This window comes from Cryptomeria japonica, chromosome 4 (genome assembly GCF_030272615.1).
Source record: "Cryptomeria japonica chromosome 4, Sugi_1.0, whole genome shotgun sequence".
NCBI classification, from domain to species: Eukaryota; Viridiplantae; Streptophyta; class Pinopsida; order Cupressales; family Cupressaceae; genus Cryptomeria; species Cryptomeria japonica.
In genome coordinates, this window is record NC_081408.1 from 503,592,387 (window position 1) to 503,618,951 (window position 26,565).

The 26,565-nt window shown below is 36.7% G+C and overlaps 1 protein-coding gene across 3 annotated transcripts in view; it reads right to left on the minus strand.

Annotated features, from left to right (window-relative positions):
• The window catches only part of LOC131053475 (uncharacterized), a 123,144-nt gene that overhangs the window by 67,927 nt on the left and 28,652 nt on the right, over positions 1-26,565 (minus strand). For all 3 annotated transcript variants that reach the window (XM_057988095.2, XM_057988097.2, XM_057988096.2), the window contains exons 3-4: positions 7,764-8,246; positions 2,433-2,712 (exon numbers count right to left, since the gene is read on the minus strand). In XM_057988095.2, the coding sequence (XP_057844078.1) occupies positions 2,433-2,712; positions 7,764-8,246 (763 nt within the window). The remainder of the gene's footprint in view (positions 1-2,432; positions 2,713-7,763; positions 8,247-26,565) is intronic.

Consider the following 26,565-nt stretch of genomic DNA (forward strand, 5'->3'; position numbering starts at 1 on the left):
AGTCAGTCTTTGTGAGATAATATATTGTCATGTCCCCTTTTTGAGCTAAGGAAATAATTTAACTTAAATTGCTCAAAAAGGAAGTTTAATTTTATAGAAGACAACTTATGTTTTATTATCAAAATATAAAGTACCTAATGTGATATTATAAAGTGTTTCTAAAAAGAGGGCCTAAAATGCTGTCAAAAAGTGTCACTAGAACAAGATGGGGACAATTGAAATATTAAATTAAAAAGATAACCAATTGCTAGAGACTTCTTGAGGACTAAAATTAGCAAAGAGGTGATTATAAATGGAGTTGAGCTTGAAGAAAACCATCGATTGCTTTGAAGAAAAACACTTTTTCTTGATAATCGGGCTCCTGGTGTTCATAATTTGGACAAAGAACAAAAACCCTATTGGTTTCTGAATTGGAGTTGAGGACAAAAATCCTCATCCAATAGATGTGAATCCACCCAAAGATTGCATTTATGCAAAAAGATTATTTTGGGAGAATATTGAAGATTTCAAGAGTTGTATCAAAGATCAAAGAATTTCTGAATTTAAACTGGTTTGTGATTTTCCAGTTGATATCTCAGTTATCAATATGTTTATAAATATGCATTCTTGTTATCAATTGTGTCGGCACTGGTTGTTTGGTAATTTCAGTATTCTAGTTTGTTAATTTCCACATTTTGTGCATTGTGTGGTGAGCTTCAGTTCAAGTTTTTCCATTGTGAAAGGAAGATTTCTACAATCAGATATTTGTATTGAAGTTATTAATATAATGAGTTGCTGTCTATAATCCCATGTATTGATCATTGTATTTGATATAAAATTAATAATATTGAAGATCTGTGTGAAGGAAATGTTTGCATTGGATTTGTCATGCCCTCAGCAGAGGGTATCAAATACCCAATGGAGGTTGCTGTGAATATTACAGCCGTAACTAGCTACACCTTAGTCATGCTTGGTGATTAATGCTATTGTATCTTAATGCCTTGTTAGCCAATCAAGGGGATGCAGAGTAGGTGAATCATAACCAATAACAATTTTGATTGCGCCTCAATAGTTCCAAGAAGTTGGGTGATTTGATTGCACCTCAAGAGTTCCAAGAAGTTGGGTGAGTAAGTCTCTAACAACTTCACTGACCGCGTCAAGAGACAAGGTCTGACAAAAAATATACTCTACCAGCCTTTCTCTGGACATGTCATAGAAATGGAAAACCAGTTGTAGCTTGTAGAAAGGGGGTTTTGAATATTCCAAGCTGCCCTATCACTCACTATAACTTGTCGTGCAAGGGTCTTCATCCCATATATAAGTCGGTGATGTATTGGTGTTGTTCATTTGCATATTCCATTTCTACTCACTTGTACAACTGGTTTGTTGCAATTTTCGGAATCCTACTATTTGAGTTTCTAAATTTACCGTCGAATATTATATTTAGTTATTGCTATTACTTAAAACATGTATTTGTATATTAGAAGGATTTACCTCTGATTAGGTTCTAGAGTCTCAACATGATACAACATCATTAATCAAGAACCCTTTGCAGTTTGAATAGTTATTGAATTTATATTTGGTTCTGTATGCAGAATCTGGAAGATTTTGATATTTTCATGGATAACGTATTCATTGCAGTCATTGTAGAGGGAAACACATTTGATTATTAATCCCTGGGTGATAAGGAAACGCAAGGGTTTTGCATCTTCATAATAATATGGTAAAATCCCAAGTACCATATGCTCTCACCTTGCCCAAATTGGGATTTGGGTGATCAGAAAGTGAGGGTCTAGTGCATTTTGTCAAACGTTTGTAAAAGAAAATTAAAAATTATTTGAGGACATTACATACATACCTAAACCTTGGATCAAATACAAGTGCTAATTGGCAGCAATCCAAAAAATTAATTCACTTAATTGCCATGTCCATCAAAAATACACAATCTAGCCATCTTTAGATTTATAGATGTTATGAAAAAAAGATAGGGTACAATGATCCAAAATGAAGTAAAAACAAGTTCTTAACTATCACTGGATGTTAAGCTAAGGAAGTGCTACTAATTTTTTTGACTGTTGATACAGATGCCGAATAAAATATTCACTTTTTTTCCACCATTAACATGACAGCGTTAATTAGAAGACAAATGTCAAAAGAATTTGATGAAAAAAATTTAAATCCTTATGAGATAATAAAGCTTCTACTTGGACCAAAAAAAGGCACCATAGGATAGCATGCCACTTCTTTGATTCTGTCAATCCCAATCTCCATCAAAAACAATAACTGCCATTTAAATTTCAGACAATATAAAAAAACAAATAACAGATTTCAATCTGCTTAGGAAGCACTTCCACCTCAAGTTCACATGCCATATTTATATCACAAGAATATCCAAATTCAGACAACGGAAACATTCACCAAGAATAGTAGTAGTTCCAACACATATCCCTCACCTTGAACTTATAGGACCTGCGCTCCACTAGTACTATATCCTTAATGCCATAGCAGTCAAAAAGCATGTGAGTTAGATAACCTCTTCCAGCCCCAAACTCTATGACTTTTAGCTGAGATTCCACCCCTTTTATTTCTCCCATATTCATATTTCCTTCTCCACTTTCAGAATATTTTATTGTCTCTGAAACAGATTCCAATCTCCTAATAATTCCCATCATTTCTAGATTTCCAAGTATGGACGCCTGCTGTATCGCATGCTTCTCTTGGAAGGGCAATCTCCTGTACACAAAAAGGTCAAATGATGAATAAATATCTATCAAATGCACACTGCACAAAATAGGTACATAGAAATTTTAAATTCACTGAAAGGATAAAACTAGGAAACATATATTTCTCCAGAAATGATTGGCATACACAACATTAGCAGGTTGGGACAAACATCTTTCCTGCACAAATCTTCTTGTGATAGGTAATAATTGGATAAATATGTGACATGCTTCTCACACAAAATATTTTGCATTCAGCCAAAACTAGTGCTTCACTTCTTCAAAGTTTTAGCAGGTGACTTGATATGGCCCAACATGGCCTAGTGCTATCTTTCAAAGTTTTATGTATTACAAAGTTGCAGCATCATCGCATTTTTTTCTATTGTTCCCAATTACTCAACGGGTTAACTAGAAGATAGCTACAAACATGATTGATTCAAAGACCACCAGTTTTTCAACACCTAATTTCATGTTTTTAAAAGAAAAAAACACTTAAAAACATAACATATCTTATCTCAGTTGGCCTACAATTAAAATAAACATAGAGTTGACACAAAAAAGACCCTATTTGAGGCTATAGTGATTTCTTTTCTCTTTTTCGATAGATAGGATTAGAGTTACTTTGAAGCAACCTAAAAGACATTATTTTAATATTATGTAAGCCCTAAAAGATGCCTTTTGAGAGTTGTAAATGTTCCTTGAGCACATAGATTCAAGGAGTGGATGCCAAACTTATGCTACAAAAATTTCCATTTGAAGGCTTAAGTCAAGTCATTGTGTTTGTGTCTTTGGATATGTAGTGTCGCGGTTAAAACACTACGTTGGTGAAGCGGCCACCAAGGTTCAAACCCCTACTGGGCCTTTGTGCTTGCAGGCCTTGTGTCTTCACTGGGCCATTGTGCTCGTGGGTTTGAACAAGTGAAGTGTGGGGATGAGGTCCCCTGTTGTGGCCTCACTGGTTCATAGCTCCGGGTCAAAAGCTTTTCACTTGGAGCTGGAGGGCGTGTCATGCCAGCATCACCAGTCATGTTAAAAAGTTTACCAGGCATTATTTTTATAAAAAAAAAAAGTCATTGTTTTTGTGCGTGGTGAAGGATAGAGAATGCCAAACTTATAATATAGAAATTATCATTCAAGTTGTGAAATCAAGTCTGTGTTTTGTTTAGTGAATGAATTTATGTAAGTTGATATTAAGCTTGCGCTGCAAACACTTATCTGGAGGCCATTGATGCTTGTTATCCATTTGATAACCTTGTGTATTCCTTTAGCAATTTATATTCTAGAAATGTGTGAGGTTCATCCATATAATTATTTCCTGTTCATGTAGAATATCCATCTCTGATTTACCCAATAGCCAAAATTAATTGGTGTTATTCCATTAAAATATTGTTTACAGCCAAAATACTGATCTCTGCTTAACCAATGGGAAGTTGTTTCTATATCTATTTGAATAGTTTATCCTTCTTTCCAAAAAACCAGAAGAGGGAAAAGAGTAAACAAAAGGCTATGATTGTTTCTAAAGAAAATTGAATTTTAAAAAATCAAAGTGGAAAAACATGAGAGGAGGCATCCCTGTAGTAGATAACTTCACCTTCATTTGAAAGGATTACCAAAGGAAAGAAAATCATGTACCCAGATTACTTTGGGCACTAAGAATAAAAGAATATTGTTTTAAGGAAAGTGGTCAAAAAAATTCTGAGGCATTAACATTTTCAGCAAGAATAAAAAGGGAAAAGAAAAAAAGAAAGCAGAGGTGGATGGTGGCTAATAAAGTGTATTTTAAAAAGATCTACTTGGAAATTATTTATTGAATATAATTATACAGATTCTTTGTGATTATTTTTCACCATTGAGTTTTTTTACAAAACCTTTAAAGAAGATTTTGAATATTTCCCAGCCATGCAAGAGATATATAAGAAACTGGACTTCAGCAATTTCAGCATGCCGAGGATGCAGCTGAATTATAAATAATTGCTATGTAATAGCTATTATATCTTTTTGGCTGGCAATTCGGATTCATTTTTTTGGTTTAGTTTCTCTTCTATCTGTTCTGTGTAATCCTATCACCCATACCTATTTGTCTCCCTTTTCAGGTCCAATCCAAAACAGCAACCAGTCTTCCGAACTCGGTCCAAATAGCTTACACGTAACTAGGAAAAGTTCAAAATTATTTTACTTATAAGTGTCCCAGTAATCTGAGAACCCAACAAGACTAAGTTTTATTTATTTGATCTCTGAATTCAGTCTCATTCAATATATGGTTTCAGTCTTACAGCAATTAGGTCGCTTGTATTTCTTGATTGTATTTGTTAATAGAATCAATATTTTTTATGATACCTCTGGGTTATGTCTTGTTAAACATTAGATTGGTAGAATTCATCTTTTTTCTGGATGCTCTGCTATACTCTTCCATAATCAATCTCAAAAGCATCAATTATCCCATTGCTTCAAAATCCAACTATGGCTTTACATTCCATGTTGTATATTCATGGTAGTTGAATGCACAAAGGATTAAAAGCACTGATTATCTGTGATGTTTTAACTTTCAACATCACAATCCTTCCATTTTTATGAATTATTTTCACCTTATCAAATTTTCAGGAGCTTTACTGAAAGTATTCAAAGGAATAGAGATATTTGGAAATATTTAATTATATACATAGATGGTCTCTGAGGAAGTTGTGCCTTGGACTGTGACGAGCCCAAGTTGAGGTCAAAAAAGCTGACTGACATTCAAGGTGATAATCTAGAATATTGCTTTTAGGCTTTTAGCAAATTGTTCAGGGTGTTATTATTCATAGGAGTTATAGACTCCAGTGTTGCTCGAGCCCTGTAATGTCCCCAATTTTTAGCCGCTAGGCTAATAGGAGCTATAAGGAGAAATTAATTAAATTAATTTCTTATAAAGTCATAAAGATAAATTATTTATGTAAATGTGACTTTATATTTAATTAATTTAATTATAAGTGACTAAATTATAAAAATAAAATATATTGTACCTATCCCCTTCTAGAAGCCTCTCATGATGGGTTATGAAAAAAGATAAATAGAAGAGGGTAAGTGTTGGAAGGTAGACTTGGATTATGAATTGTTGAATTGATTGGGTTTTGTAGGACCGCAAGGTGTCTGCAGACTAGTCTTTGGGAACGAAAACTCCCATTGGCAAGCATAACTGAGGGAGTGAAAGACCTTCCGAGGGGTTGCATTTGGAGAGGGAGATATTTCAGTCTCCCTATTTGTGCATATTGAAGAATTTTTATTGGTGATCATGGAGGTTACTTCAGACATTTTCAGATTGATCATTTGATCACCATTTGCATATTGATTTTGGCTAAGGAGTGGAGCAGTGCCTATTGGAAGAGGTATGAAGGAATTGTGCATGCTGGTTACCAGTTTTCAGGATCTGAGTAAAAATCCGATCTGCTTCTATCAACCTCGATTTGGCTCATATCAACACAAGAAGGCTTTGAACTTCCCCATTAAGGTTGGCAATGTGAAGAACAAGGTAGGGCGATCACCCTAAGAGCAATTTGAAGGAGTTTTGGGAAGGATTCGACCATCAATCGGAATTTTATCAGAGTACTGATCAGACTGCCCAAACCCACGATTTCATCATTATTTCATTTTTGGAGCACCGAGCTACACCTAGGAAGGAATCGCATATTACTAGAAGGGGGGGCGATTCATTTAATGTCAATTTGGAGGGGAATTAGGTGGAGAATCAAGCCCAAATAAATTCTGGAAAAAATTGCACCAGTCTGACGACAATCTTCAATTTTTTGTTCATAACTCCCATAGAAGCATCGATTTGATCATCTAGCATTGGCACCCTGATTGGAGGATAAGGGCGATTATTTTTGAGAAAAGATTTTAGGCTTGGAAGCTGAAAACAAATGACTTTCAAACCTAACAGCAGCAGCAGGGGCGATCTGATGTAAGTGTAAAATTGGGCACCCAAGATACCAAAAAATCGATAGCATTGTACTCTACAGCATTTACCAACCAAGGCGATGTATTTCCAGGTTCATCTATCCACATTTCATGTACTTGATTCTTAGTTATATGTTTGTGATCATGGTTGCCATATGCACTCAGTCTTGCTGAAGGTCATTAGATGATAACTTTAGTCTTGGCTGTTATTGTCACATTGTAATAAGACTTTTGATATGAATAAGAAGTTTGCATTCAGTCTACATTCCCTTGTATCCATTATCTGAGGACACACACCAAGTGTTTGATGAAATGACAGTTGACTGAAAGTGTTATTCATGTGTCTTCTAATGGTCTAATTTGGTATTGAACTCTCAAGTTAGTTGTGTAGGCATCTTAGACTTGTCTTCCAAAAATTAAAGGACACTTATATTTGTTCATAGTCACTGTTAACATCCCGTTCTCAGTCTGAAACAAACATATCAGCAGCATATTCACACCAAAATCAGAAATTACTAGCAAAATATACCTTGTTTCAATCATCCATTGGACAGTGGATATTACAATCCCCTGGCAACAATAATAAAAGGATACAAACACATGGTTGGCAAGCCCAAAACACAGATTGACTTTCTTATGGCAGAATATGCTAAAAGTAAATTGCAGGCAACCAGTTCCCAGTAAAGTAATCTCCTCCATTAAGTATATAAGTACATATATATACATTTATATCAAGTTTGCACTACAACCAATTTATTCAGAGTCTAAATTAAAGGAACTAAATAAGTGGATGTTCCTAATGAAACTATAGGCAGAGACAATGACCATATGCAGATGTAAACATCTAGTAGGCAGAAAACAGGGTCTAAATTTATTGAGACATGATATATTGAAGGGATTATTGCACAGTAGATTATAAACTTTGATGGAATAACCTACATCTCTTACCACTTCTGACAAATTAGGTATCAAACAGATCCTTCAAACCATGGCCATTGATTATTACCTTTAAAACAAGAAGACCACTAAAGATTTCAAACTCCTACAGGATATAACAATGAAATAGCCCCAAAAAATGCAGATCTAATGTGAAAACAAGCAATGTGAAATTCATGCAGGAGAACAAAATTTCACCTATCTAGTCCTGCATTCAACCCTTTGTCACAGGCATTAGGCTGAAAATAGGACTTGTCTATGTTGTTTTGACAGATAGCCAAGTGAGCTGACTCTATTTTCTCAACCAATGCATAAAATTCATCTCCTGACATTGTGAATATAGCTTTGCGCTTCATGCTTTGAGTGGCTTTATTATCTGAATGAGAGGAACTCAAGAAATTTCTCCACATGACCTGCTGCTGGTATTCACCTTCATCCATCACTTTGTCACCTTCAAAAGATGCATTATCTCCAATCTCACTGGTCCAAATTCCTTCAACTTCTCTTGGTAGAGTACACTTTCCATGAATAGAAGAGAGACTACTACAATTTGAATCATCTTCTCCATCACTGCCAGAATTAATACCCTCTTCATAGTAAGGCTTCAATTTCAATGCCTCAATCTGCTTAACTAAGGGACACTTTTTGACATGTGCAGCTACATCCACCTGTAGGATAGTGCTGCAAGCCAAAGAACGCCAATGATAAGGAACTTAACACAAAATAATATAGGAAAGTTCTCAAACTTGCAACTTTAAGTTCTCAAAACTTGTAAATGTGAAATCAAGCTTCTAGAATGCTTTAGCTCCATAATCTGCTACAGATTCAACTCTAACCCAAAACACTGATATATAATTTGCATAAAAGTACTGGTAAAGAAATTAGAAAATACAAAAAACATTAAATCTCCAAGTGACGTGATATCTGTAAGCCAAATTAGTTTGCATCAATATTGTATGTAGATATAAGTTCCACTTGTTTATAAATGAACCTCTCATTTGAAATGAAAGACACATTTATTAATCATATCTATCATTGTTACAACCCAAGCTTCCATCCAGAAAAGATAGTCTCCAGGGAGAAAGTTATTTTAGGAACTTAATGTGTTCTTAGCTAAAATATACAATTAGCTCACAAACATTGAGGCACAGCCAGAACCAAAGGCTTCATCTTGAGAAGCAAACAAGCTAATGGTATCCCCATGGGCCAGCAGACAGACTTAAAAAGGTCTCCTGCAGTACAATCTATCCCTAAACTAGAATTGGTAAACACGGAGGTTAATCAGGTCATGTAGAAAAAAGGCTATCAACACCTCTGACCAAAATCATTTTTATTGGGCAACCATATGGACTATTCTTGAGAGAAGAAAGAATGAAAGAACTCCATGATATGGATAAGGATCATAATGAAAAATAACTGTGAACATTGGAGATTTAGGCTTCACAATATACAGATACACACATCCAATCCTTATCAAGATCTTAGCAATCCTAAAAATTCATAAATCATTACATGAGTTAGGAATTGCAATGTGGAGGTGGATGCTTTGTTTAAATATTCCGTTTCATTCCCTATGACCCTAGTTGCTTTTGTATTGTTTCTAAATTAAACTTCCCTTATATGAAATGGATTGATTGAATATCTTATATAGATGCTTTGCAAGTATATTATTATTTATTTAATTTATTGAATAGTACGAGTAAATATTATATTTAATATTAGTAATTTATTAAATATAATTATACACATATAGTTGATATTTATATATATTATTAAATTGATATACATCACAGCTAAATGGAACCAACTCACAGCTAATAATGAGACTAAACTAGATGGCCTCAATAAGTTATCTCTAGGCCCACCAGCTACAAAGAAACCAAATCTTGAGAACAATGTATTTATTTAAAGTTTCTTACAGAGGACCTACAAGATGCAACTTCAACAAATAATCGAAAAGAACTTGACATGTGCTGTAAATTTGTTAGTTGTGCATCATTTTCTATTTCTACTTGCCAACTTCTTGGCATATCAGTCTAAGTTGCCAAATCAGCACATTTATAGGCCAATTTCAAATACGAAACATCTCAAAATCGGATCCTGATTCAAATCTCCTACAGATTCAACCAGGGTTTGAATTTCATCAACCCAAAACGTTTGCAACTTTCATGCAGTAATTAAGACGATTCCAACGATGATGTGGCAATTTCAAAGCGAATCACGAACATTTCAAATAGTAAAAGTGATTTTCAAAGGGTTTTTTTCGATTTATTTTGCCCCGTAGAAGCTCTAAACCACATATCTTCCCTAAGATATATAATCAATTTCCCATATAAAATATATCATATGGCACTTTGATGACTGCGAAGATGACAAAAACATATTTATTAAATATGGTCAATAACTATGTGTATTATGCTGCAACAAATGGACTATGCAAATTATACCACTGATATGATATGGTACTTCGATGAATGGACTATACAAATATCTTATATAGATACTTTGACAAGTATATTATTATTTATATAATTTATTGAATAGTATGAGTAAATATTATATTTAATATTAATTTATTAAATATAATTATACATATATACATAATATAGTTTATATTAATGGGGTTCATCACATAGCATGATGGTTCAGTTGTGAGAGTGTTGATGTTGCCACCAAGGTTCAAACACCCACTGGGCCATTGTGATCACAAGATTGTACTTTCGCTGATCCAATGTGCTCACAAGTTGTGAACCGAACCGTAGCATTGATGTTTCTAGCGCTCATGCTAAGTGACTTCATGAGCTTTCATGCCTGTGGTCTTCTCCTTCATTGGGATGGTGTGCTCACAGGCTTTGTGCCCCTACTGGGCTTTTGTGCTCGCAGGAGTGAACAGTTCTAGGCGATCATGTTGGGGTTGAGGTCCCCTGATTATGGCCTTACCTGGTGCGAGACCAGGCTAAAAATCTTGCATTCACCTATCATATATATATAGTTATATTAATATGTGTTATTAAATTGATATACATCACAACCACTCGACTTTTACCTAGTAGAGACAAAGGGTACAATCATGGTCCTTCAAATAAATGGCACCAATTCACAGCTATTAATGAGACTAAACCAAATGGCCTTAATAAGTTATCTTTAGGTCCACTAGCTAGAGACAAGCAAAATCATGAGAAAGATGTGTTAATGTAAAGTTTCTTATAGAGGACCTACAATATGCACTTTCAACGAAAAATCAAAAGAAATTGATGTGATGTTAATTTGTCAGTTGTGCATCATTTTCTATTTCTACATGCCAACTTCTTGGCATATTAGTCTGTTGCCAAATTGGCACATCTACAAATTGATTTCGAGTACGAAACATCCCAAAATAGAATCCTAGTTCGAATCTCCTACGAATATGACCAAGGTTCAAAATTCAACAGCCCAAAACGTTTCCAACTATCATGCCACGAAACTAGTTGATTCCAATGATGATGTGACAATTTCAAAGTGAATCTCGAACATTTCAAATAGTAAAAGCAGTTTTCAAAGGGTTTTTTTAATTTATTTTGTCTTGTAGAAGCTCTAATCAATGTCTTTGCCCTGAGATATATAGTCATTTACACACATACAATATATTGTATGGCACTTTGATGACTGCAAATAAGACAAAACAAATTTATTAAATAAGGTTGATAAACATTTGTATTATGCTTCAATGAATAGACTATGTAAATATCTTATATAGATACTTTGACTAGTATATTATTATTTATATAATTTATTGAATAGTACGAATAAATATTATATTTAATATTATTAATTTATTAGATATAATTATACATAAATTGCAATATCCCCTGCTGTTATGTGACTGGAATGTGTAGGGAATATTGACAAACAGTTGTCTGATAACCTTCAATCTGCTGCTCTAGTTTTCAGACTGAATAACCCTGCATGTTACTAGTACTGGACAGCTTGTATAATTCTGTGTGTTATGCAGTTTTTCCTTTGGTTTTTGCTTGTAGGAATATATGAACGCAATGCAATGAATCCAAGACTAGGTTTACCAACTAATAATGCATACAAATATCATATTTAGTTAGTAGACATTTTGTCAAACATATAGCATGCAACCTCAGATTAAAAAACCAAAGTTATTACAGCACATATAGAGCTCACAACAGAATTATTTATTCAATGCAGTCCTGATTTACAAAATACTTATGCAATGGCCAAGACTCTTGGCTTACACTAAAATATTATTCAGAATTTTCTGAGTACTAATGGCAGCCCATTAATTCATGCATACATAACTGTAATCTCAATGTAAACAATGCCAAAAAGAACCTAGATGATGCACCTAGGTGTGAGGATGAAGAAGCAAGCAATATCGATACACCTTGTGCTTTCCCTTTGCCAAATCGACCCCTTTTCCAAAATCACCCCTATTCTGCTATGAAGGACAATAATAAATAAATATCAACTTCTACACCTCCCTTCAAGCATCAAACATCATCGATAACCTCTTCCAAAGTGGGCACTCCAATCAAGGAATGAAATCGATGCACCAAAATGGAATTATGAGCAAAATCGTGGGGACTGGTAGCACTGGTTGAACTTTGTTTCAGACCTGATATGTGACTGAAACCACCTCAAAATTCACCTCCAATATGCTCCTACGGAATCGCCTTTCCTTCCTTAATATGTAGATGCAAGCATAGATGTCAATACACCAATGAGCTGAAGTACTCTCCAAAAATCGTCTACCATGAATGCTGACGCCAAACCACAATTAACTCGGGTATCAAAGGCTGAGGTATCCTTCACTCACAATTGCAACCCTTTGGAGGATCTTTCACCCTCTCAATTATGCCAATCAAAGAGAGTTCTTGTTCTCAATGACTGAATGATCTGCAGAAACCCTAGGCTCCACAAGTTCATAACACAAGAAGATGTCCAATATTTGATGATCAAAACATAAGGCTCATCCCATTTTTATCCTTTTCCCACACATGAATCGGCCTCTTTCTAGAAGATTCCATTTCAATTATATTTAATTACTCCGTTTAAATAACCTTTAAATTGAACTTTAGTAGATATTAAAATATTTCTATAATATAAAGTGCACACTGGACATCATACGTGAGAACACATTATCTCACCATAAAACCATGTAAAATAATATGTGAAGCCACAAGTAATTGCCAAGACGACCCTCTCATCAACTCCTTGGCCTACGAGGGTCAAATAATAGGACAAACTCCACGAATGTCTGCGCACTAAAGAGAAGGGTACATTACAGTCTGCCCTCCCTGAAATTGCTTGTCCTCAAGCAATCTCAATGCTGGATGCTACAAAATCTCCTCACTCTCCCAAGTAGCATCCTCAACCGGCAAGTCCTTCCATTTGATCCAGTATTCCCTGATAACTCTTCTCCTCAACTATCTCTCCCTGACATCCAATATAGCCTCAGGTACTAATATTAGCTTACCCTCATCATCTAAGGGCGATAAAGTCATGGAAGCAGTCACATGGTGTCGTAACGCCTTTTTGAGGTGTGATACATGGAATGCATTATGCATCCTACTATCTGTCAGCATCTCTAGCTCATAAGCCACCTCTCCCACTCATCTGACAATCCTGAAGGGTCCATAGTAGCATGGCTTAAGCTTCTCGGCACCACTCTTCTTGAGGGTAGACTGTCTGTACAGTTACAACATCAAGTACACCATATCGCCTACCTCAAATGAACGCTCAACTCTCTTATGATCTACATATTGTTTCTGCTAATTCTGTGCCTTTTGGATATTCTCTTGAAGAGACCGCATGATGTCCTAGTTTTCCTGTATCATGTCTCCAACACTAGGCATTTTGCTGTCGCTCATCAACAAATCAAGAAAGCTAGGCACCTCATACCCATACAAAGCCATGAATGATGTCATCTAAATAGAAAGATGGTAAGTGGTATTATGGCAATACTCGCAAAGGCATATCCACATAACCCAACCTTTCTGCTACCCTGCAATGTACTTCTTGAGATATCCCTCCACCCATTTATTAACTATCTCTATCTGTCCATCAGTCTGCGGGTGGTAGCTGGTACTCGGAGTGAGCTCAATCCCACAAAGGCTGAAAAGCTCCTGCCAAAAATGACTCATAAACCGACTGTCTTTGTCACTAACAATGCTCCGAGGTAACCCATGAAGTCTGAAAAATCTCATGGAAAAATAACTGAGCTACCTATGTAGCTGAATATGTAGTAGTGATCGGAAAGAAGGCATACATCGTCAATCAATCAACCACGACATAAATACAATCCTTACCTTGAGCTTTCGGCAACCCTGTAATGAAGTCCATAGAAATACATTAACACTTCCTATCAGGAATCAGAAGTGCCTGAAGCAAGCCTACAGGGTATGTGTGTTCCTATTTATTCTACTAGTAAACGGGACACTCTCTGACATATCAAAGAACATCTGATTTTCAGCCCTTTCCAAGTGAATCTCTCTCATACCTATCGATATGTCTTGAAGTAGCTAGGATGACCTACCATAGGTGTATTGTGAAAGGTCCTCATCACCATGTTCTTCACCTCCGATCCTGGGGTCAAAAATATCCTCCCTTTGTAAATGATAAGGTCATTCACAAGGGTGTATCTATCATCCTGTATCGACCCCTCAATAATGCCTGAAGCCCAAGAGTCCTTGGCATATTTTGCCACAATCAAATGCCTCCAATCATCTAAAACCTCTGCCATAGAGCTCAAATGTAGATGGCGAGATAAAGCATCAGCAACTACATTCTGCATTCCTTTGACAAAGGAAATGTCAAAGTCATATGATTGCAGCTTGCTTACCCATTTTTGCTGATGACCATTGAGATATCGCTGCCCAAGGAAATGTCTCAAGCTGTTATGGTTTGTTTTTACAATGAATTTGTTGCCAACCAAATACTGCCTGAATTTGGCCAATACATGCATGATGGGCAACATTTCCTTATCATAAATACTATAGCTCCTCTCTGGACCTCTCAGCTTTCTGCTCTCAAATGCAATCGGATGCTTGTCCTGCATAAGGATAGCTCCAATTCCCTCACCTGAAGCATCACACTGCAGCTCAAAGGGTTTAGTGAAATCTAGCAATGCAAGTACAAGACAAGTATTCATGAGACATTTGAACATCTCAAAGCATTCTTGTGCCTCAAAGTCCATACAAAAGCTCCCTTCTTAGTCAAATCTGTAAGTGGGGTTGTATGCCGTGAATATCCATTAACAAATCTGCAGTAGAAACTACATAAGCCCAAAAACCCTCTAAATTGTGTAAGCCTCACAAGTGTAGGCCACTCCACAATTGCCTTAACCTTGTCAAGATCCATACGCACCCATTCTGCGTTGATGATGTGGCCTAAGTACAGCAACTCTGTCATGCCCAAGTCACACTTGGATTCCTTGGCATACAAAGATTCCTTGCCAAGAATCCCCAAAACTGTATCAAGATGTGCAATGTGTTCCTCCCATGTTTTGTTGTACACTAAGATGTCATCAAAGAAGACCAACACAAATTTCCTCAATTGTGAATGGAATCCCCTATTCATCGTGGACTGAAATGTAGCAGGTGCATTGATTAGCCCAAATGGCATAACCACAAACTCAAAATGCCCATAATGACAACGGAAAGTTGTCTTCTCAATATCATGCTCCCTAACACGAATTTGATGATACCTTGACCTCAAATCAATTTTAGAGAAATACTAGGCACCATGTAGCTCATCAATCAACTCATCAATCCTAGGGATAGGATACCTATTCTTGATAGTCTTCTTATTTAGCAACCTGTAGTCAATGCACATCCCCAAAGTACCATCCTTTTTCTTGACCAAAACCATGAATGAAGCAAATGGTGACTTACTAGGTCGGATATGTCACATAGCTAACTGCTCCTTAAAAGTTTTTCTATCTCATCCTTGAGCCGCTTAGGGTCTTGTAGGGAGTGACTATCACGGGCTTAGCACCCTCCTCGAACTCGATGAGATGCTCTATCCCTCTATCTGGAGGTCTACCTAGTGGAATCTCACTGAATACCTTAGTGTGCTTAATTCTCAACTCTTCTATATCAGCAGGATAGATAGGTTTGTGCTGCTCCTCCTATGTTGGCATCAACACACACCCTACTGCCCACTCAACCATATCATGATGCATGAGACGCTCCATCCTTCTGAAAGATATAGTCCTGCAACTAGTATCTTTGAGTGCTTTTAACAAATGAGTTTTCCCATCCTTCTGAAATCTCATTTCCATCTCACGAAGGTTGAGGGTAATATTCCTATGTCATGTAACCATGTCATTTCCAAAACCATATCTATCTCTCCCATGTTCACCACATAAAAATCTACCTTGAACTCATAGTTATTTGAGCAAATGGGCAGATTTGAAATCAATTTGTCACACTTGAGAGTGTAACCATCAGCAACCTTTACTAGAATCCCTTCCAAGTCCTCAATGCGTATGCCACGTCTCTCAAAAAATCTAGCATCAATAAAATTATGTGCTGCACCTGTATCAAGTAGAGTGATGATTTTTCGACCAGCAAGAATCCACGCATCCTGAAAGAACCTTCACGCTGAATGCTAGTGAGACGTACCTCCTTAAGCTTCACTTTCACCTCTATTTCCTCGTCATGCTCAGACTTTTCTAACTCGGAATCATCATTTTCTGTCTGTTGATCAGATTTTGAATCCTCATAAAGAGCCCACATTGCACGGTTAGATTTCCCCTTAGGTCTCATAGGACAATCATGATTTGCATCATAAGGCCCTTTGCAATAGAAGCACAATTTCTTTTTCCTTAAGTCATTAAGTGTCTCATGATCTAGTGGAAAAGTTGATTTCCCTTTTGTCTTGTCTTCCTTTTTGGGAAATTTCTTGATATCATGATAAGAAGATGACCCTTTGGATGAGAGCTTGTTGGAAGGTGCTGCAAACTCCATGCTTCGTGCCTTTTCCATTGCCTCTTGTAGTGATGGTGGATCAAAAGCTTTCAACCAGCCCTTCAATGGTTCCATTAATCCTTCAATGAATAGCACTACCAATCTCCTTTCACTAATATTAGGAACCATAACTGATAACTACTGAAAATCAATAAAATATGATTCAAGAGATCCATGTTGCTTCAATTGTGCCAACTCACGGAAGCTTACTTCAGAGTCCTTGACATGAAATCTTTCAATCAATCTATTAGTAAATCCATCATATGTAGAAATGAGATTGTGACCAAGAGTAATCAAACCGTGGTACCACCACTCGTGAGCAGCCCCTTCTAAATGTAGTGTAGCCAACCTTATGGCGTCCTCTTCATGCATTGGTCTCAATGATAAACAGTTATCAAGTTTTTGCACCCATGCCCTAGTTGTACACTTATTACTCCCATCAAAATATGGCATTGAAATATTACCAAGAGCTTGTTGATAATTTGTCCTTGGTGGAGCATAATGATCATTCCTTCCGCCATTCCTCCTATTCGTTTGATTCATGAATTGATCAAAGGTCCATTACTCTCTCAAATCCGGAGGTAAAGTGCTATATTCCAAGTAAGCTTGTCTTGCTTCGTCACCAAAGGGAGCAGCTGCTACTACCTACGGTTGTTCTTCTCTTGGTGTAAAAGTAGGGTAGAGAAGTCTAGAGGCTAATCCTCTAGTGTTAGCAGCTCGGTGTACAAACCTTTCCCTATCGATATTCCTATTATTTTCATTATTCCCACTATGTTCAACTGTGTGATGTTGATGGAGATTACTGTTTGTTTGTTGTTCCATCTTTCCTAATAAGCGTGACATCATGTTCAGCATGGTGTCGACTTTCTTTTCAATTCTTGCATCCTTGTCTTCCTCAGTCATAGTCTGAACTATTTTGCCGGTATCCCTCTCCCTTAAAGCTTTTGAAAATGTGGTCTACGTCTGGCACTTGTGCATTTTGATACTGTTGTCTTCTTTGTTCCTGTTATAGTACCTAATATCTCTTGCACTCATCAAACATTTAACAGATCACAGGATGGCATGATGATAGCTCTGATACCACTGTAATATCCCCTATTGTTATGGTTTGATAACCTTCAATCTGTTGTTCTAGTTTTCAGACTGAATAACCCGAAGTGTTATTGATACTGGACAGCTTGTATAATTCTGTGTTATGCAGTTTTTCCTTTGGTTTTTGCTTGTAGGAATATATGAATGCAATGCAATGAATCTAAGACTAGGTTTACCAACTAATAATGCATACAAATATCATATTTATCTAGTAGACATTTTGTCAAACATATAGCATGCAACCTCAGATTGGAAAACCAAAGTTATTACAGCACATATAGAGCTCACGATTGAATTATTTATTCAATGCAGTCCTAATTTACAAAATACATATGCAACCGCCAAGACTCTTGGCTTACACTAATGGCAGCCCATTAATTCATGCATACATAACTGAAATCTCAATGTAAACGATGCCAAAAAGAACTTGGATGAAGCGCCTAGGTGTGAGGATGAAGAAGCAAGCAATATTGATACACCTTGTGCTTTTCCTTTGCCAAATCGACCCCTCTCCAAAATCACCCTAATCTGCTATGAAGGACAATAATAAATAAATATCAACTTGTACACCTCCCTTCAAGCATCAAACATCATCAATGACCTCTTCCAAAGTGGGCACTCCAATCAAGGAATGAAATCGATGCACCACATGGAGTTATGAGCAAAATCGTGGGGACTCGTAGGTCTGGTCGAACTTTGTTTCAGACCGGATATGTGAAAGAAACCTCCTCAAAATTCACCTCCAATATGCTCCTACGGAATCGCCTTTCCTTCCTTAATATGTAAAGCAAGAATAGATGTCAATACACCAATGAGCTGAAGTACTCTCCAAAAATCGTCTACCATGAATGCTGATGCCAAACCACAATTAACTCAGGTATGAAGGACTGAGGTATCCTTCACTCACAATTGCAACCCTTTGAAGGGTCTTTCACCCCCTCAGTTATGCCAATCAAAGAGAGTTCTCGTTCTCAATGACTAAATGATCTACGGAAACCCTGGGCTCCACAAGTTCATAACACAAGAAGATGTCCAATATTCGATGATCAAAACCTGAGGCTCGTCTCCTTTGTATCCTTTTCCCACACATGAATCGGCCGCCTCCTAGAAGATTCCATTTCAATAATATTTAATTACTCCCTTTAAATAATCTTTAAATTGCACTTCAATAAATATTAAAATATTTCTATAATATAAAGTACACACATGACATCATATGTGAGAACACATTATCTCACCATCAAACCTTGTAAAATAATATGTGAAGCCACAAGTAACTGCCAAAACGACCCTCTCATCAACTCCTTGGCCTATGAGGGTCAAATAATTGGCCAAACTCAACAAATGTTTGTGCACTAAAGAGAAGGGGACATTACATAAATAAATGTTTATAGTTTATATTAATATATATTATTAAACTTATGTATAATTATATATATGAATATATACTATACTATTAAAATATAATTATATATAATGAATATAATACAATTTTTCATATATTATATCAAGCTAAAAAAAGAATTGTATATTATATAATTTAATAAATTTATTAAATAGTATATTTAAATATTATAAATTTTTAATTTATTGAATAATACATCTAAATATTATATAATTTTAAATACACTTTTAATATTGGGGTTGACCCCGCAGTGCAACAGCAATTGCACACTCGGTGTTGACACTAGGTCATTGGTTCGATTCTCACCCAAAGCCAAGGTTTGAACGATGCGAACAAAAGGCAAAGGATGCTACGACAGAAGGCAGAGACTAAAAACACAGCGACTATCGAGTACTTCCATGCAAGTTGCCAGCAGTCAAAACTCACACAATGTAGTCAATGAAGTGGGCAAAAAACAAAGGTGTTAATACCTCAAAATATGTGTTGGCTGTTGTTGGAAGCATAAACAAAGGGAGCAGAAATGGCAGTTGCACACTCGGTGTTGACACTAGGTCAGTGGTTCGATTCTCACCCAAAGCCAAGGTTTGAACGATGCGAACAAAAGGCAGAGGATGCTACGACAGAAGGCAGAGGATGCTACGACAGAAGGCAGAGACTAAAAACACAGCGACTATCAAGTACTTCCATGCAAGTTGCCAGCAGTCAGAACTCACACAATGTAGTCAACGAAGTGGGCAAAAAACAAAGGTGTTAATACCTCAAAATATGTGTTCGCTGTTGTTGGAAGCATAAACAAAGGGAGCAGACCGTAAAAGGATGAGAGGCCAAAGCAATGGAGAGATAAGGAGAGGCCAATGCAATGGAGAGATAAGGAGAGGCCATGCGCAATAGAGAGATAAGGGGAGGCCATGCGCAATAGAGAGATAAGGGGAGGCTAGCATAGCGGAGCAATAAGGAGAGGCCAAGAACAACGGAGAGATAAGGAGAGGCCAATGCAGCGAAGAGATAAGGTGTTGTGGAGTAATAAGGAGGCACGCTAGGGAGTAGAGTAAGTATTAGGATGGCAGAGGAGAAATAAGGGTGGAAATGCCAAACATCTCTAAGGATGAGGTCCTTAAAAATGTGGCCTCATTGGTTCAAAGCTCCAATCAAAAGTGTTGACCGATCAAAAACTATATATATACTTTTAATATTTTTTGTATGATTAATTTAAAATATTTATGTAAAATATAATATATATTATATTGTTGAATAATAAAATATATGTAGTCTATATTAATACATAATATTTATATATTATATCCATAATTTTGTATGGACGTACCCAAACATACCCAACCACCCCTTCAAAATATGTCATACCAGCATACTCATACCCGTACAAATACCTAATTCGGCAACTTAGGTATTAGTTAATATTTGTTGATTTTAGGATCAGATTTGCAATAAGCATAAACACAGAAATACAACAGCACATGAAAAATAGAACACTTCATATATCCTAGGAAAACCCTCCTTCTCAAGGGAGAAAAACCCAGCCAAGAATATATCTCTTATTTTATTGAATTGATTGATCAAAATGAAATGATCATCACCTTCTATATATACAAAGTAGGGTGCCTTTCTTCAAGCAAGGTGACTCTTCACAAGAGTCGGCCTCATTCAAGAACCAAGGTGACTTTTCATCTTGGGTCAGCCCTTATAAATATAAAATAATAATTTGCAATAGGCCGACTTGCTTCTAGGAATACCTCCCCCAGCTATAAAACGCTAACACTCCCTCTTAGCTAGGGAGGTATTTTTCAAATATCCTCATCATGGAGTCTCTCAACATGACGCCCACAATGGCTACACCCATTTGTGGAAAAGACACATCTCAGTCTTAGAGATGTACAAAGGTTTATCACGAAGTCTCTCAACGTGATGCCACAATGGCTACTCCCATTTGTGGAAAGAAACACATCGTCATGGAGTCTCTCAACATGACGTCCACCATGGCTACTCCCATGTGTGGAAAGAAACACAAGTACAAGTGTTCATCACGGAGTCTCTCAATGTGATGTTGTCATGGAGTCTCTCAACGTGATGTCGTCATGGCTACTCCCATGAGTGGAAAAACTCAAGTACAAAGAATTCATCACGGAGTCTCTCAACGTGATGTTGTCATGGAGTCTCTCAACAGGACGTCCACCATGGCTACTCCCAGAGGGCGGAAAGACAAGGGCTTTCACCTCAAATTTCTCTATCACAGAGAAAAATGCATTAACAAGGGCTTTCACTTCATACTTCTCCGTCTCAAAGAAATATACACTCATAAGAGATTTCATCTCATACTTCTCCATCTTAGAGAAATATACATTACAACAAATCTTCGTGATGATGCGGCTCCCTCTGAAGCTCCAAGTTCTTGGATCAACCTCCTAACCTCCTTGTCCAAGGTTGCCTCTATTGGTTTGCCAAATTCCCTATGAATGCTATTTCCTTCTCTTTGAAGAAACTAATCGCAATGACAATAAAGTTCTTCCTCTTTGAGAGATGTCTCCAGTCACCATCTCAGTCTCATGGTGGCAAGCATCAAGTTCTTCCTTCCTTAAATGCAATCTCTTATTACTTCTTGGTCCATCCTCTTTATTGATTAATCTTCATCACAATTCACCAATTGTTCTTTCCTAATCTTAGAGCTTAAAGATTCAGATTTTTCTTTAGTAATCATACTTCTTATTATTAAGAAGCCGCACCCCTTCTCTAATAATGTTCATGTCAATTGTTTTCATTCATTAATATATATAAATCAATGGTTTTTCATTCAACCAACAAATGTTGGACTGTTGTCTTAATCCTTGCTTACACAGTAGCACAATCTTGATCAAGATTCATGTCACAAACCAAGAAACAGTCTTGCATGTTGTAGAGGAGTATCCACGCCAAAGAGCATGCTACAAATATCCGTTATATTAATACTTCTCCCTATTATTCATTTCTAAAGGTAATTATATCATTCCATAACAGTTTGCACAAACTCGACTGGAACATTTGTTCACGATGCCTTCCGCCCAGTATTATCACATCTACTTGCACATAATGAACAATATTGGGTTTGCGGATGTTGACTTCTTTCTTAATAAGGAATCACAACTCCATTAGTCATCGGTTGTTTCTCAATCATTAGTCGTTGCTTATATCATTGTCTATAAATAATGATAGCTTCATTTCACTAATCTCATTAATCGTATCAGTTGTATTTTTCTTAATTGCATCACCTTTAATCACTCATTGTTTGTTAATAATCAAAGTCATGTCTTCATTATATAATTGTTGACCACACTATCTCTTCTTATGGGACTTGATTCTCAAAAACTATGCTTTCTTTAATATATCGCTGCTCTTAATATCGTATTTCACCTGTGTCTTTAACTAATGTAATCGCTGCTAATCAAGGTGATGAATTTTATCGTTGTCCTTAAATATTTCCCAAGAATAATTGTCGCTGTCTTTGGATTATCAATTTGACCATATTAAATCATTCCATTCTGACATGTCTGATCCAAGTCAGTCGCCACTGTCTAACAAAAGCATTGCCATCTTTGAATGCTAGCTTATTCCTCTATTCATTGCTGCCACCACTTTATTTACCTTTTCTTTGGAATTGCTGCATAATCATAGGATTGAATCGCTTCCTTAACACAAGTTTGCATGTCTTCATACTTTCATTCGATGCTTGAACATACATTGTCATTTACTACCATAAACATGTAACTAACCTCCATCATGTCTTCTTATTTGTTAATTCTCATTACCATCCGATGTGCCAACCTTCATGATCGTTGTATATGTATCAGCCCACGTTGGACATAATCTTTTTATTTCCAACTTCTATCGCTGGGCTTATCAGAGTCGCTTTTCATAAGTATTGTTGTTCATTAAACCTTCTGTTTTATACAGATCATCACTCTATAATGCATGATTAAACTTCGTTTCTCAAGATCGCAGTTTCCATAATTGTTTTCCATCGTTGCTCTATAATTTCTTATGTGATCTCACCAGTACAACCCAGAATGGTGTCTTCAATTGCGCCTGAATATAAATTCACCCTAGTAAGAATTGCTGAGAATTATTGATAAGAATGAGACCACAAACAAATCAATCTCCTTCAAAATTAATAGCTGGTGTAAGATCCCAGAAAAATCGCCCAGACAAATTAAGAAAGACCTGTGCTTGAATCTCCAATCGCTTCCACAAAGAAATGGATCCTCAAACGATTCCACAGTAATATTGATATTATTTGCTCTGTTCACCATCTTCGGATCTTAGATATACTGCCTAACTGCTTAAGCAAATCTAATCGGATCTTTGTTTAGACCTGCTCTGATGCCATGTTGATTTTATGTAATGTCCCCTTCTCACTGATGTTCTTTCAGAGGTCCATTAGCCTATTCCTGAGACCCATAGGCTAGGTGGAATAAGTAATCAGGGTCTAGCATCGATGAAACGAGGACTTACTATTTTTAGTAAGTCAGGGGATGACCGTTCTGGTGCCATTGTCCGACCGAACACTCCTTGCTTTGCCTCTGGACGCGATGATCATATTTTTCTGAGCATTAATTCTTGACTTACTATTTTTAGTAAGTGGCTGGGTGGCACATTTCTATTTTTGGCAGTAGTCAGGGGTTTGAATTCTGCAGCAGTTTGTGGTCGTCTGGGTTCAGTTTCATCTTGGAGGTGATAATAATCAGTGCGGGAGATATTTGCAACATAATTAAATATTATTTCCTTTCCTAAGGTTAATATTTAATTAATCTATTTATTGGCTGCTGGTTTATTAAATTTGGGATTAATACCTGTTTAATCCTAAGTTTGGGCGAAATTCAATTATTTTATGGGACGTGAAATGTTTTTTTTAAAAGGGATATTATTTCACTTTACATCGCCATTTTGTGCCTAAGTGTCCAACGTGGGTCCTCCCCTCTCTTGGGCGTGACTTTTGACTTAGGGAGTTGGGCGCTACTCTTGGGTCCACATGAAAGTGGAATGAAATTCAAATGCAAGCGTGGAATTTGGAGGGATGTCATTTGGATTTGAAGAATGAAGTTATAAATATGAGGCTTGGGTTCCCATTTGCACCATCTTGAAAATCTGTAATGTTATGCTGCCGGATTGGCACAGAACTTGAGGCTTCGGAGTGCGTCCCCCTAGTGCTACCCGGTTTCGTACTTGAAATACAGTACCTAGTTGTGCCTTGTATTCTCCTATCGCTTTCAGAGCTTTGCCATAGACATCTTGGTGTTGCAACGATTCTGGACTTGCTGGTTTTGCTTGTGGCTGAAACACATTTTTGCTCACATCTCTCTGCTGGAGCGTCTGATAGTTATGGGTATTATTCCTATCTTCCTTCCCAGCACTGGCAAATAAGTTTGTAAGTTTTTAGCACATTTGTTTGAGTATTGATTTAATTATGCAAAATCGAAATTCCTAGTCTAGGCGTGGGTTTTTTGGGTTGCATTGGGATGCGTGCAAAATAAAAAGAGGGTTGTTTGAGGTGTGGCTGTGATTGGTTGTCATTGTATTGGATGTATGGTGGGATTGGGCTTGATTTGAGTCAATTCGGGTAAAAATTGAGTGAGTTATGAGTATTTTCATGTTTTCATGGGCTGCTGGAACTGTACTTTCAGCCTGCAGAGCAGTGTAATAGAAAATTACAGTATTGTGTAGAAATCTGCAGTTAATCTTCTCATCTCATCTCCATATTGTAAGGATTGTTTCAGTAGTACTGAGCATCCCATTCTATCTGCTTATTTTGTAATTCCCACTGCATAAGTGGAAGAGGCTGGCTTGCCGCCTTCTCAGTTTTGTAATTCAGTTTTCTTTGATAAATAGTCCTCCCGCTGAAATATGCGGTAGAGTGATGTTTTAATGTAATGTCCTCCCGCTGAATAAGTGGTCAAGTGATAAAGTTCAATGTTTTGGTCCTCCCGCTGAAATATGCGGTGGAGTGATTGTTAATGTAATGTCCTCCCGCTGAAATACGCGGTAGAGTGATTGAACTTCTATTTCTTGTAATATTTCCCTTGGTCGGTTTACCGCCAAGAAGTTTAGTTTCTATCCTGCTGGATAAGCAGAAGGGGATGGCTTGCCGCCCATGTAGTTGTAATGTTCAGTTTGTTTATTGATGCTGACGATCCCCGGAACACCGTATGCTCTCACCCTCCCAGTCTGGGCTCTCGGTGAACAAAAGGGGTAAGGGTTCCCTTTAGTTGTTTTGCTTATTACTCTAACCTTAACGGGTAATTGTTGTGGATGAATTGCTATTGGCCTGAAAAAACAAAAAAAAAATTAGTGGGATATTACATTTTAGGATCAGATTTGCAATAAGCAAAAACACAACAATACAACAGCACATGAAAAATAGAACATAGCATATATCCTAGGAAAACCCTCCTTCTCAAGGGAGAAAAACCCAGCCAAGAATACATCTCTTATTTTATTGAATTGATTGATCAAAATGAAATGATCATCACCTTCTATATATACAAAGTAAGGTGCCTTTCTTCAAGCAAGGTGAGTCTTCACAAGAGTCGGCCTCGTTCAAGAACCAAGGTGACTTTTCATCTTGGGTCGGCCCTTATATATAAAATAATAGTTTGCAATAGGCCGACTTGCTTCTAGGAATACCTCCCGCAGCTATAAAACGCTAACAATATTCTCTTCTATCTTACCATTGCAATCTATATAATTTCAAATTTCTTGACATGTTTATAATTATTCTCGTTATTTTCATTCATGAATCTTGGTATAATCCAAATTTAGAAATTTCAAAATATGTTTATAACCATAAATCTAGTTGTTAGACATTCACTGTCGCTCTTTTTTTTGTGGGGGAGAAGAGAAATCATGTATACACACCCATACCCACATGCTGAAATGGAAGTGAATAAAATGAACAAAAAATTTATTGAATATGGAAGCAGAAATTCAATAGTTCAAAATGGGAGTTCCACAAGTGTCCATAGTATGACGTCACCATGCCCAATGGTAAATTAGAAGTATGACGTTTTTTGTTCATGCAATTAGCCATCATGCATGCTAGCCACCTCACAAAAAACCTTCTTTTATGGGCATCTTTTATCATTATAAGTCTATGGACCTTTAGCAAAGCAAGAGAGAGTTATGACATTATTATCCTATCTTGAAAGTGCCAAAAAGACTTAAAATGGTCCCATCACTGTGGCTTTAGCGTTGTTGAAAGGATTGTTGGCTTTGGAATTTGTAGAACTAATAAAGGGGGAATCCAAGTAGCTCAAAAGGCAAGGTTTCTCCTAGAGCTAGAGAGAGCGTGAAACTATTTGGGTTTTTAGCTGGAGGTTTTTATCTTCTAGAGGTTCCATTCCCAAGCAAATTCTTGCATCATCTGATTTGTGCTTTTCCAAATCAAGATCCTAGCTCAAAGGAATGGATTCTAAAAAGCTCTACCTGGGAAGGAGAATCTTAAGGAAGATTGTTGTTTTTCTCCTTGTTTTGCATGTGTATATCT